The sequence below is a fragment of the Prionailurus viverrinus genome, chromosome C1 (genome assembly GCF_022837055.1).
Source record: "Prionailurus viverrinus isolate Anna chromosome C1, UM_Priviv_1.0, whole genome shotgun sequence".
In the NCBI taxonomy this organism is placed as follows: domain Eukaryota; kingdom Metazoa; phylum Chordata; class Mammalia; order Carnivora; family Felidae; genus Prionailurus; species Prionailurus viverrinus.
The window spans coordinates 204,957,404-204,969,791 of record NC_062568.1 but is presented as its reverse complement, the minus strand read 5'-3'; the positions used below and the strand labels follow the sequence as shown (position 1 = coordinate 204,969,791).

The following is a 12,388-nucleotide window of genomic DNA, read 5'->3' as shown; positions in this document are numbered from 1 at the left end:
TGAGAGAGAGAGACCGACAGAGCACGAGTTGGGGAGGAGTAGAGAGAGAGAGAGAGGGAGACACAGAATCCGAAGCAGGCTCCAGGCTCTGAGCTGTCAGCACAGAGCCCAACACAGGGCTCGAACTTAAAGAACTGTGAGATCCTGACCTGAGCCGAAGTTGGCCACTTAACCGCCTGAGCCACCCAGGCGCCCCGCCCCTCAGTGTCTTAATTCTAACCAGCCAGTCCTCACACAAATTTGATGCACATTTGTTCTGGAAACCCCTTTGGAAACATGTTCCTTATATACAAAATGGGTATTATCAGTGTTCTCAACCCAAGGGGTATTTTGAAGATTAAGTGACATAGGGCTCTGGTTCCTGGTGAACAGAGAAAATGTCACTATTATCTTACCAGTCACTGTTTTTGGAGCACAAGCTATTTCAAAGACTGGAGGCATCTTCCGGCATGTACTCTACCTGTTTCCTTCTTCCCCTCATCTGGGCTGATCTCAGGCTGCCAGGTCCATTAAGCTTCACTGCAGCTTCTTGGCCCAACCTTGAGTCACTCAGATGACCTCTGCCTCCTACCCCTGTGCCCGAGACAGCGTCTCCTGTCTCTCCTGTGCTGTCTGCATTTTCAGGAAGGTCCCTCACCAGCTTCTGTAGCCCACTCTTCCCAGTTACTCAAACCAACAGCACCTAGACCACGTCCATAGACTCCCCTGGTCCTCCCCCTCTCACCGTCCCCAGGATGGCCTCCAACAGGATGCAACTCTCTATCACGTCTCCCTCCTCCATCATCCACCAGAAGGTCTGGTGACCAAACTTGTAGAACCTAGACACATCCCTGGGGAGAGGGTTGGCAGTGGGGGTGGGGAGAGGGGCATCTCCTTGAGTAGTAACCTAGCCCCAGCCCCCCTCCAAACTAGCTGAATTTAACCCATCCCCACCACACAGGCTTCATTTCACCCCTGTTCCCAAGTGAAGATGGGCTCTTCCTCCCTTTCTTTCTCTCTCTTTAGAGTGGATTTGCATCTTTTCTCCATCTAACAGGCTCAACAGATGATACATGTATCATTCAGTCTGTGAACAAACATTCCTGGTAATGCGGTAATAATAATCTATTAACAAGATGGGAGAGGCAGTCAGGTTATCTTCTCTATCCCTTTTATCTTTACCTTTTCAACCCCTTGACCCAGGGTCCCTTCCCTCTCTTTAGGTCAGGTTTCAGCTCCTATCTTGTAGCCCCAGGATAAGACATTGCCTAGACCTTTAGAAATGTGGAATCTCCCCCACCCCAGACCCTCAGAAGCCCACCTGCATCTAACAGCACTGAGGCGTCTCACCTTGGTGTTTGAGAATCGAGGCCTCTGGACAAAGTTCTACACTGGTTTAACAAGTGAATTCCCAAAGGGTCTGATTTAAGGAGTTGGGGGGTGGAGCCCAGGAATCTGAGCTTTTAAAGCAACCTCCCCCTTGTGATTCTTATGACAAAATAAATTTGGAATCAGGGTCTGGGGATGAGGATCTGAAAATAACCAACTTTCATACCAGTCAGGAGCTTTGGGGCATGCGTCTACGGTTCAGAAGGGAAAAAAGTAATACGCGCGCGCGCACACACACACACACACACACACACACACACACACCAAGTTTGCCTATTGCTAACATCCAGCACCTGAGAAATGGCTTAAACCAGTAAAGCAGGGATCATGAGTCCAAATTCCAGGATTAAAAAGGATGAGTGTGGGCTGGAAGCGGACACAGATTTGGTGACCAGGTGGGGCCTTTGACATTCCTGGGCTACGACACCTCACTCCCGGCACACGGCCGTCCATCTGTCCGTCCGTCCAGCACCACAGCGCTACATCCAAAGGGAGGAGAAGCAGACCTCAAACTCAGCCTTTTTTCTAAAACTGCCAGAGCCAGGGAGTCCCCGAAAGTCCCCACCATCTCTCTCAGGCAGCCAGGACCCCAGAGCCCACCTGCTCAGGTCCCCCAGACAAGGCACGATCCACCAGCCCGATCCGCCTCCGGGCCCACCCAGATGAGGACCGCCACTTTTGAAGAAAGCCGTCAAATTCAATATTTGCGAGAACAATCCCATGCTTGGTTCCAAAACTATTGGCCACACAAGGAAGAGTTTACTCCTCCTAACAAGAAAAACGTAGGCTTGTGCCTTACTCCGAACACAAAACAAAGCAAAAAAACCAAACACAACAAAAACAAACAAAAAAAACCCCACAATAATAAAATAAAATGTTTTAAAAACTAAATTGCTCACTGTCTGCGTCCCCTTTCCCTCCTGTTGGGGCTCAGGGCCCTCCACAAGCCCTGGCAGCCCCCCACAGCTGCAGCCCTGTAACTTTAAACCTGGCCTGAGGTCATCGCTTTCGTGCTAGCCAAACAGAGGCAGAGGGCGGTCCTAGTGAGCCCTGGACTGGGACCACCTTAGGGCCAGCTGCTCCCCGCCCTCCTCGGGAGAGATAAATGCTGACTCCGCTCTCACTCTCTGCAAAGTTTCCAACTGCCAAGTTTGCTCCTCCGCTGCTGTGGGGGAAGGAAGCTCGGGGACCCCTCCCGCGCTGAGGCTTTTGCTCCCCGCCTTCCAGCCCCTACTCTCTGGTTCCACTGGGCGAGGGCCTCTGGCTGCAGGGCTTTTTAATCTTCCCCTGGCACAGACACCAGCTGCACGGGCCCCAAAGAGGACCAGTCAACCAAGAAGATGTGGAAGGTGCCGGTTCTACTCCTGGTTTTGGGAAGCGCCTGGCTCTGGATCCCGGCAGGAGGAGGTGAGACCCAGCAGAACGGCTCCGGCAGGGTGGGGACGAGTGCGAGCTGGGACTTGCTGGAATGCCTGGGCCTGTTATTTGAAGTTGCCCAGGAGAGCAGAGGGGAGCTGGGAGTGTGCCCGCGAGGCTGGAGGATCCCGGGAAGGAGAGACGGTGGCTTAGCTGGTGCCGAGTCCCCACAGCAATGGCTGAGCAGGGTGTGAGGAGGAGACCCCGCATCCACGGGCAGCAGGGGTGGGGAGCAGAGAGGGATGTCCCTGCAGGGCAGGCCACCTCCTGCCCACCCCCTGCTCAGCTCATGAGACCTAGGGTAGAAGGCAAGAAGCAAGGAGCCTTCCCCTGGCTGGGCTGCGCTTTCCTATAGGGCTGTGCATGGGAGGAATGCACATGGCCTCAGAAGAAGTTGGCCCTGGGTATCAGGAGGGACACTAAGCAGTACTGGGGTGGGGAGGACTCCCCTGTGCGGCGATGGTCTCCCTCTGGTGGCCGCCTGGTCTTACACCCTGTGCGCAACGTGTTGGACACCCCAGGGACCCCCATCATTGGGATTGTCTGGAAGAGGCGTCAGTTCTCCTCCGTGGAGAGGATGCCGTGTGTAGCAGGACTGAGCGGAGGGCTCCTGAGTAGCGTGGGGCAGTGGAGGACTGTTGTGAGCCTTGAGGCATAAGCTGGTTTGGGGCCCTGTGTTGAACTCGGCCAACACCAATGACAGAGTGAGTGTTTGGCGTCTCCTTGGACTTTAACTGCATTAGATCTGCTGGTGGGGGCTCCGCCTGCCCGCCAGCTATGCCTCCCCCGCCCCTTTCCCTCTTCGGACTCTTCCATCCACTTTATTTTTATCTGTTTCCCCGCATAGAATATAAGCTCTGGAGAACAGAGCTCTGTCCTAGTCTCGATCCCTAGGGCCAAAACCATATCTGGCACGAAGTAGCTGCTCACTAAATCCTGGCTGGAGGAGCTGTAAGCTCACTCGTGATCTTTGGAGTTGGAGGTTGCTGAAAGGTAAACTCTTGTATTTTCCAAATGGAGGCTAGAGGAAGGTCTCCTACCAGAAAAAAAATCCTTCTGGGAGGGAGTGGCTGGTGGGAGGGTGGACCTCACCTAGGCAGCTATAATTCCGCACGAAGACAATAATACCCAGCCCTGGGGAAATTATACAGGGTGTACTACTCTGTGCCAGGCCGTCTGCTTCAGAGAGACTTGAGCAACTGTTTTTACAGGGCCGTGGGCTATTCATGGCAGGTCCTATCTTTGGAACTTCTCTTTCCACTGGAACATACACAGCTCTGCCCTTCACTTACGTTTCCCTTTTGGCAACACAGTGTGCAGAGGATGCCGTTTCGTGCTCCCCCAGGCCAAGGTGTGGGACACCCCCAAACTGAGCCTCATCCCAATTTAGCTAAGGGAAGGCAACAGCTGGGCAGCATCCTCTGTTTCCTCCTAGGAAAGCGTTGGCTGTAATTATCCTTACGCCAGTTTTTGAATGTCAGAGGTGCTTTAAAGGAGGGGTTTGCCCGAGGCGTGAACCTGACTTAGGCCTCTGTAAACCTTGTCTGAAAAAAAAAAGAAAGAAAGAAAGAAAGAAAGAAAGAAAGAAAGAAAGAAAAAAAAAGAAAAGAAAAGAAAACAAAGCAAAGCAAAAAAACTACTAGAAAATCTGTACTAGAAAATCTGTTAACGGCAGACACCCCCCACCTTCCCCCCCCTCCCCCCCACACCCCCCCTCCTGCCCCAAGCTGTGTGTGGACACTGAATTGCTGGGCTGCCTTCGAGCAGCTGAGGCCCAGGAGGGGTTTTGTCTGAGGATAATGACTGAGGCGATGTGAATATGGATGAATAACTTCATTGAGCTGAGCTATTGTGGGTCCTGTTGCGGAGTTGGGCCGGGGGTAATTATGGGGATGAATTTTATTATCCTTCTCACAGGATCCTACTCCCTACGGGGTTTGCTTCCTCTGCTGTATGATCTGGTTCAGTTTTGTACTCTGGTCCTATGTGTCATCGTCTTTGGAGCTGAGTGGCTCCAGAGGAATACCGTTGTCCGCACATCTGGCCTTCTCCTGGATCGTCAGGCCCCGCCCTCACTCTGAACTTTCATACAAAACACGTACCCCGGGGCCCATCCGGTATGGTTTCTTTTGTAAAATTCTGCAGGCTGCTGCTCGCTACAGACCCACATGTGATTTTTCCGGGACCAATCCACCCAGGATTAATCATGCGGTGAACAAATTTCCCTGTGATTTCCCCGAAACTCTTGGCAGTGAGTTTCAGAGGCCCTGAGACCTTCATGAGTTGCTGAGAGTTTCTGTTCACTTAAAGACATCTATCAAGCATTTAATAAACACCAGGTCTGTTAGAGTCTTCGCGAGGGAAGTCTATCCCTTACACTGGTGTGTGAGATCCAAAATAGCATTTTTTTTTTAATTTTTTTTCAACGTTTATTTATTTTTGGGACAGAGAGAGACAGAGCATGAACAGGGGAGGGGCAGAGAGAGAGGGAGACACAGAATCGGAAACAGGCTCCAGGCTCTGAGCCATCAGCCCAGAGCCCGACGTGGGGCTCGAACTCACAGATCGCGAGATCGTGACCTGGCTGAAGTCGGACGCTCAACCAACTGCGCCACCCAGGCGCCCCCAAAATAGCATTTAATGGAAAGAAAAAAAAAATTTTTTAAGAAGGATCCAGGTGAGAGAAGGCTAAGTCAGAACTTGGCGGATAAGGCAGGACCCTGGCTGAGCGGAGGTACACGACTCCTTCTCTCTTTCTCTGGCCTCTAAAATGAGTGGTCCATGAGTAACTCTCTACCAAAGAATTGTAAAGCCCCCAAACCTTGGCGTGACAGTGAGTGGTCTGGCCAAGTGGGGAGGACACCACCTCTCTCCCATTTCCACCCCCGCCACGTGCTGGGAATGTCACAGTTCCCTCATTTAACCATGGCAACTCCTTAAATTATACATCACTATCTTCAGAATATGCCAGAACTGGGTTTCAGAGATGGGTCTAACTCCAAACCCCAGGCTCTCTTCACTACATTACAAAACCACATAAGAACCAAAAGTTGAACTTGAAATTGAAGGTTTATGTCATTTTAAGCTCCTTAAACATGAATATATATATAATATTATAATATAATATAATATAAATATATATTTTATATATAAATATATAAATATAATTATATAATTTTAATAATTATATAAATTTAAATTTAAATAGTTTATATATTATATAATTTATATAATTTAAATATATAAATATACAACTATACACATATAAATATAAATAATTTATATAATCATATAATTTGTATAATTACATAAAAATAAATATATAAATATAAATATATATAATATAATATTATAATATATATATATATAAAGGTATAAAAAGTCCTTTACACTAACTACTTGCTATAATATTCCTATAAGAATGAAGACATCACAGTACGTTGAAATAGGATTCATTAATTCCTTCCCCGTATGGTAATCGAGCATCTCCTGAGTGCTTGGTACAGGGCCAGGTACTGGATTTGAGCTGTGAGCACTTTCGGGAGAGGCACACCTAACATTACAAAGCATTCCCTGAAGTCTTCACCAGCAGAGCAACGGACCTGTGCTTTAAATTCCATTGGCTTATCTGAATATTTGTCATATTTTGGGCTCCAAGAACAGGCATGCCAGGTTACAACTTGTGGAAATGTTTCAGGGGAAGATGTAGAGAGACAAAAGACCCAAATGCCCAGCACTACCCTGGTGAAACTCATTTGAATAATCTGAATAAGAGCCTGCAAGGCTCTCGAAGGAAGCCTTGCCATTCCTGCCACCCTGAAACCCCTCCAGGAAACCCCCAGCGTGAGCGATTTGTTGGAAGAGAATCAAATGACTGGGGGCACGGGGTGGGGAGCCCTCCTACAGCCAAGTCAACAGTTATCAAGATGAGTCTTGATAGATTCCCATGGGCGGGGGGGGGGGGGGGGGGGGGGGGGGGGGGAAGATAAGAAATGAAGCAACCTTGATTGAAATTTTGAATCCGTTCCCTACTGATTTCTTAAAACTTTGGGGGAAAGAAAGAGATCAGGCATTTGATCCGAGGGCTACAGGACAGAGCCAGGTTAGGGAACAGCTGGAATTCTGCCAACTTCATGCAAGTGGGGAAAATGAGGTGACAGCTTCTTTCCTCCTTGCCCCACTCCAGGGCCCATCAACCACTGGCGCCTGGTGGGGGGACCAGTCCAAGGCAAGAATTCCCTCGGGCTTCACACACAGGGGTGGGCAGGCTCTCCCTTCTTTTTGTCTGGCTGGGTGCCTTTGCCTGGGGAACTGCTCAGACGAGGTGGGCTTGCCCTCTGAGGGGAATCACTCTGAGTCCAGAAGGAAGTCTGCAGATCTGAGCACCTCATTCACTTAGTTGTCTGGGGAGCTTGCAGACTGAAATTGTTTGGGGTAACACTCAATTTCATGCAGGGGGTGGGGGGAAATCAACAAAAGGATAATCATCTTTCTGGAGGATGATGGGCTCTCCACCAGGGTCCAGGGGGATAGAGCTGCCAATGCCCCAGGCAGTGGAGAGAGTATCACTGAACACAGGGGGTAATGAATGACATTGACATTGTTAACGTGTACAGCATGCAAAGTACTGTCAATTACACAGACAACAGATAGGAAGCAGAGAAGGGGTGCTAGAAGATGTGATGAGAATGCAGTATTTTCCTGCAATTCATTACAATGTCTCTATCCAGGAGAATAAGACGCAACTTAGCACTGAAGGCTGTTATCGATAAATAGTGTCCTGCCTGAGGAAGAAGGTGTCAGTTTGCTGAGAATCTAGAAAGGGAGAGAAAAGTGATGAGGATTTGATGATGGTAAACCCGCCCTACCCAAGGAATTCATTTATTTACCCAGTACATATTGAGTGACTGCTTTGTGAGTCAGGCAAGGCACATGTAATCCCTGTTTACAGCTAGTATGCAGGAGATCCTATCTGGTGGCCATGGGTGTTCTGATCTCAGTCACAGTGTTCTATGGTGAATCAGGGACCTCTGTTCCATCACAGTCTGGAAATGTACTCCACCCAAGAGCCCCACCCTTTGCCTTTGTTTTATACACACCGAACAGCATCCCAGGTAGTTCACTCCTGAGAAGGGCATGATGTGTTTGGTGTTGGAAAGCTGTCTCCTGTTGGAAATAAACTATTTGGTTTCCTGGCCTCTTGTGAATTTGGCTGATGGGAAACAGTATCATCTGAGTTGGATCACCCCATAGTAAGATTAAATTTCTGGATCTATAAAGCCAAGGGAACTGGATTCTGGTTGGGTGGTGGTAACAGCAGTAACTATGTAATAGCAGCTAACCTCTACTGGGTGCTTAGCAATTTCCAGCACTCTCCAAGCCCTGCTTCATTTAATCCGTGCTGCAGACCTACAAGGTAAGAACTATTTGCATTTCATAGGCCAGTGAAGAGGCTCAGAGAGGTTCAGTTACTTACACACACAGGCAGGTAGTAAATAGCAAAGGTGAGACTTGAATCCAGGCAGCCCAAGCCCAGAACCCATGCTCCTAACCACTCAACGAGACAGCCACCCATACTTGGGCTCAAGGCTTCCAAGGACACCCAGAAAATCAGCCAATTGGTTTCTTCAAGTACCCTTACAGTAACAACATCACCTGGTATTTGTTAGATGCATATTTCAGATTGAAGAGCTGGCTGGCGTTGGGGTACCAAACTGAAGGTCATGGTCCTGCCCCTTTACATATTTATAGGACACACATGTTATTAAGAACTTAAGAGCTAAGGGTGGCTCAGTTGGTTAAGCCTCCGGCTTCAGCTCAGGTCATGATCTTGTGGCTCACGAGTTCGAGCCCTGTGCTGACAGCTCAGAGCCTGGAGCCCGCTTCGGATTCTGTGTCTCCCTCTCTCTCTGCCCCTCATCCGCTTGTACTCTGTCTCTCAAAAATAAATAAAAACATATTTAAAAAAAAAACACTTTTAAGAGTGAAAGAAGGAACACGAAGCGGGATTGCAGCTCACAGAGAGAAGCAAGACGAGTGGGTGTGGTGTAAGCGTAAAAAGAACATACAAGACAACATAAAACAACATGTCCTGAGCAGCACAAACCATTATGTGCTCAGAGTTTGGAGATGAGATTCTTGCGGTTGTCAACAGTTGGAAAAAAAAAAAACCATATGGGGCAGATGGGGATTGATCTTGACTGTGAAAAATGGTAGGATTGGCCAGACAAAGTGGCAGAGAAGGGCAGTCCAGGCAGGAGAGACTGCTTGAGCAAATGCACGGGAGTTGGAACAACCTGGAGTTTGTGTGGGAAGATGCATGGAGGCTCACTGGTGTTGGAGGAAGGGAAGTCAGGGGGAAGGACGAACCCCTGATGAGTGAGAGAGTTGGACCTTTTTTTGTAGGCAATAGGCAGTAACCGCGAATGGGAGTGAGGTGGGCCATGAATTAGCAGTTGTCAGAAAAAAAATGATGACAGGAACCATATGGGATTGAATCTAGTTTATGGGACCAGTGGGGTGGGGTGGGATGGGGGGGTCAGGAGATAAGAGACTAAGTGTGATGACAACAGAATGGGGGGGGGGGATGAGGTCAGATTTGGGGAATCAGAGCCAGCTACTGACTTGTAGCTCAGTATTTCCTGATTTCTTACTCTTCCCTCATTTCCTGCATTCTTACTATTCGCCTCTTAACCACACAACACTATTTACATTTTTTTTATCCATAGGTAACTCACATATCATAAAATTAACCCTTTCCAGTTGAAGAGTCAGGGGCACCTGGCTGGCTCAGTCGGTGGAGCGTGTGACTCTTAGGGTTGTGAGGTTGAGCCCCACGTTGGGTATAGAGATTATTTAAAAATAAACTCATAATGGGGCACATAGGTGGTTCAGTTGGTTAAGCGTCCAGCTTCGGCTCAGATCATGATCTCCTGGCTTATGAGTTCGAGCCCCGCATCGGGCTCTGTGCTGACAGCTGGGAGCCTGGAGCCTGCTTCGGATTCTGTGTCTCCCTCGCTCTCTGCCCCTCCCCTGCTCATGCTCTGTCTTTTTCTCTCTCTCTCTCTCTCAAGAATTAAAAAAAAAAAAAAATTAAAAATAAAATCATAAATAAATAAAATAATCAAACCCTTAGGAATTTCTCCCGTCCCCCTACCCCCACCCCCTGCAACCACTGATCTGTTTTTTAGGCCTATAGATTTGCCTACTCTAGGTATCTCATATAAATGGAATTGTACACTATGTGGCTTTTTGTGCCTGGCTTCTTTTCACTTAGCATGATTTCAAAAGTTCGTTCCTGTTGTGGTGTGTGTGTCTCAGAATTTTATTAATTTTTTGTGGCTGAATGATGCTCCATTGTACAGATATACCGTCTGTTACATATCCACTCATCAGTTGCTGGACACTTGGGTCGCTTCCGCTCTGGGGCTAGAATGAATAATATTGCTGTGGACATTCATGCACAAATCTTTACGTGGATGTGCTTTCATGTCTCTCAGGGATATACCTAGGAGTAGAATCGCCCGGTCATATGGTAACTCTATGCTGAACTTTTTAAGGAACTGCAAACTGTTTTCTAAGTGGCCGCATCATTTTACATTCCTCCCAGCGATGCAGAAGGGTTCCAATTTTTCCAATCCTTAGCATACTTGTTATTTTCGGTTTTTTGTTTCATTTCATTTATTGATGGAAGCCATCCTAATGGGTATGAAGTGGTATCTCATTGTGATTTTGATTGACTAACGATGTTTAGCATCTTTTCATGCACTTGCTGGCCATTAACCTATCTTCCTTTGGAGCAATGTCTATTGAAATCCTTTTCCCATTTTAAAATTGAGTTGTCTTTTTATTGTTGAATTCTTTTTAAAACATGTTTATTTATTTTGAGAGAAAGAGAGAGAGCATATGCACACACGTGAACAGGGGAGGGGCAGAGAGAGAGGGAGAGAAAGAATCCCAAGCAGGCACCATGTTCAACGTGGAGCCCAACTCAGGGCTTGATCCCACAACCCTGGTATCCTGACCTGAGCTGAAATCAAGAGTCAAACAGTCAACTGACTGAGCCACCCAGGCGTCCCTGTTGAATTCTTTATACATTCTGGATACTAGACATTTATCAGACCTATGAATCGCAAATATCCTTCCCATTCAATTTCTTGATGGTGTCCATTGAAGCACAAGTTTTAAAATTTGTGATGCAGTCCCATTTATCTCGCTTTCTTTTATTGCTTATGTTGTTGGTGTCATATCTAAAAACCCATTGCTTCATCCAAGGTCACAGAGGTTTACTCTTATTTTTACCTCCAATAGTTGCATAGTTTCAGATCTTAAATTTAGGGTTTTGGCTCATTTGGAGTTACTTTTTCTATGTGATACGAAGTAGAGATCCTACTCTGTTCTTTTGCATGTGGCTGTCCAGATGTCCCAGAACCATTTGTTGAAAAGGCAATTCTTTCCCCCATTGAGTTACTCAGGCACCTTTGTCAAAAATCAATTGACCATAAATGGATGGATTTCTTTCTGGACCCTCAATTCTACTCCATTGTTGTGTACATCTGTCCTTACGCCAATGCCACACAGTTTTGGCAAACTGCCTTGCAGTTTGGTAGTAAGTTTTGAAGTTGGGAAGTGTGAGTCTGCCTCCTTTGATTTTTTTTTTTTTTTTTCAAGATTGCTTTGACTATTCTTATCACTGTATTTTAGTTACTTGTATACACCTCTTGCCCATTAGAGAAGAGAGCAGGAGCCATTCCTTACTCAGCACTTAAAAGAACATATGGTTGGTGCATCGTAAACATTTGTCAGGAGGAAGCGGGAGGAAACACAGTGATCCAAACTTTGGGCAGAAATGACAAGGAGGCAGGTGATAGAAATACAAAAAAAAGCAGGTTGGAGGGATGATAAGTTTGGAACCAATGTTATAAGAAGGAGTTCAAGTCTGTGTACTCTGTTTTAGACGCAGTGACTTTGAGGTAATAGTAGGACATCCAGTTTGATGTATCTGATGGGTACCTGGGGAGATCATCAAAATGGCATCAGAAATAAACCCTGGACATACAGTTTGCTGCCTGAACTCCTCCCCATTCATCAGAACAAGGGGAGAAAGGTGGCAAGGAGGGTCAGAAGAGATTGTCCCCCCCCCACCAGCTGAGAACAATTATTTTTAATAATCTACCGAAGCACACTTCAGACTCCCCAGCCAGGCTCAGGATCAAGGCCGAGGGCAGCTAATGGAAACACAGCCACATTCTGCACATTCCTGCAAGGCCTCATCCTCCTGGCTGCACAGCTGGGCTGTCTGCAAGCTGCATGGGTAGATGGTGAGGTCAGATCTAAAGGGGCTTCTCTTTTTACTCTTGCAAAATCAGGGCTTGCTCAGCTGACAGCCTTGAATGAATCAGAAGCTCAGTTTCCGAGCAGATGGCGAGTGTTTCCCAAATGGTCCACCACACGGTTGAGATGCACTGCTCCGGGGCATGACTTCTAAAGCAGGTTTTTTAGTCATTTGGTTTTTCAAGTACTCAACAGTCCTCACTATGAGGTGGCCTTTCTAACGGGACGCCAGACCCAGCTAGTTCCAGAAAAGTTATTACGGAGGTGTTGA

The 12,388-nt window shown here is 47.4% G+C and overlaps 1 protein-coding gene across 2 annotated transcripts in view; it reads left to right on the top strand.

The window, feature by feature from the left end:
- Positions 1–2,468: 2,468 nt before the first annotated feature.
- PDPN (podoplanin) overlaps positions 2,469–12,388 on the top strand; it is a 28,806-nt gene continuing 18,886 nt past the window's right edge. Inside the window, exon 1 of one of the 2 annotated variants that reach the window (XM_047873370.1) lies at positions 2,469–2,775. In XM_047873370.1, coding sequence (XP_047729326.1) covers positions 2,709–2,775 — 67 coding nt within the window. In that variant the 5' untranslated portion in view covers positions 2,469–2,708. The remainder of the gene's footprint in view (positions 2,776–12,388) is intronic. The other variant, XM_047873371.1, reaches the window with a different exon arrangement.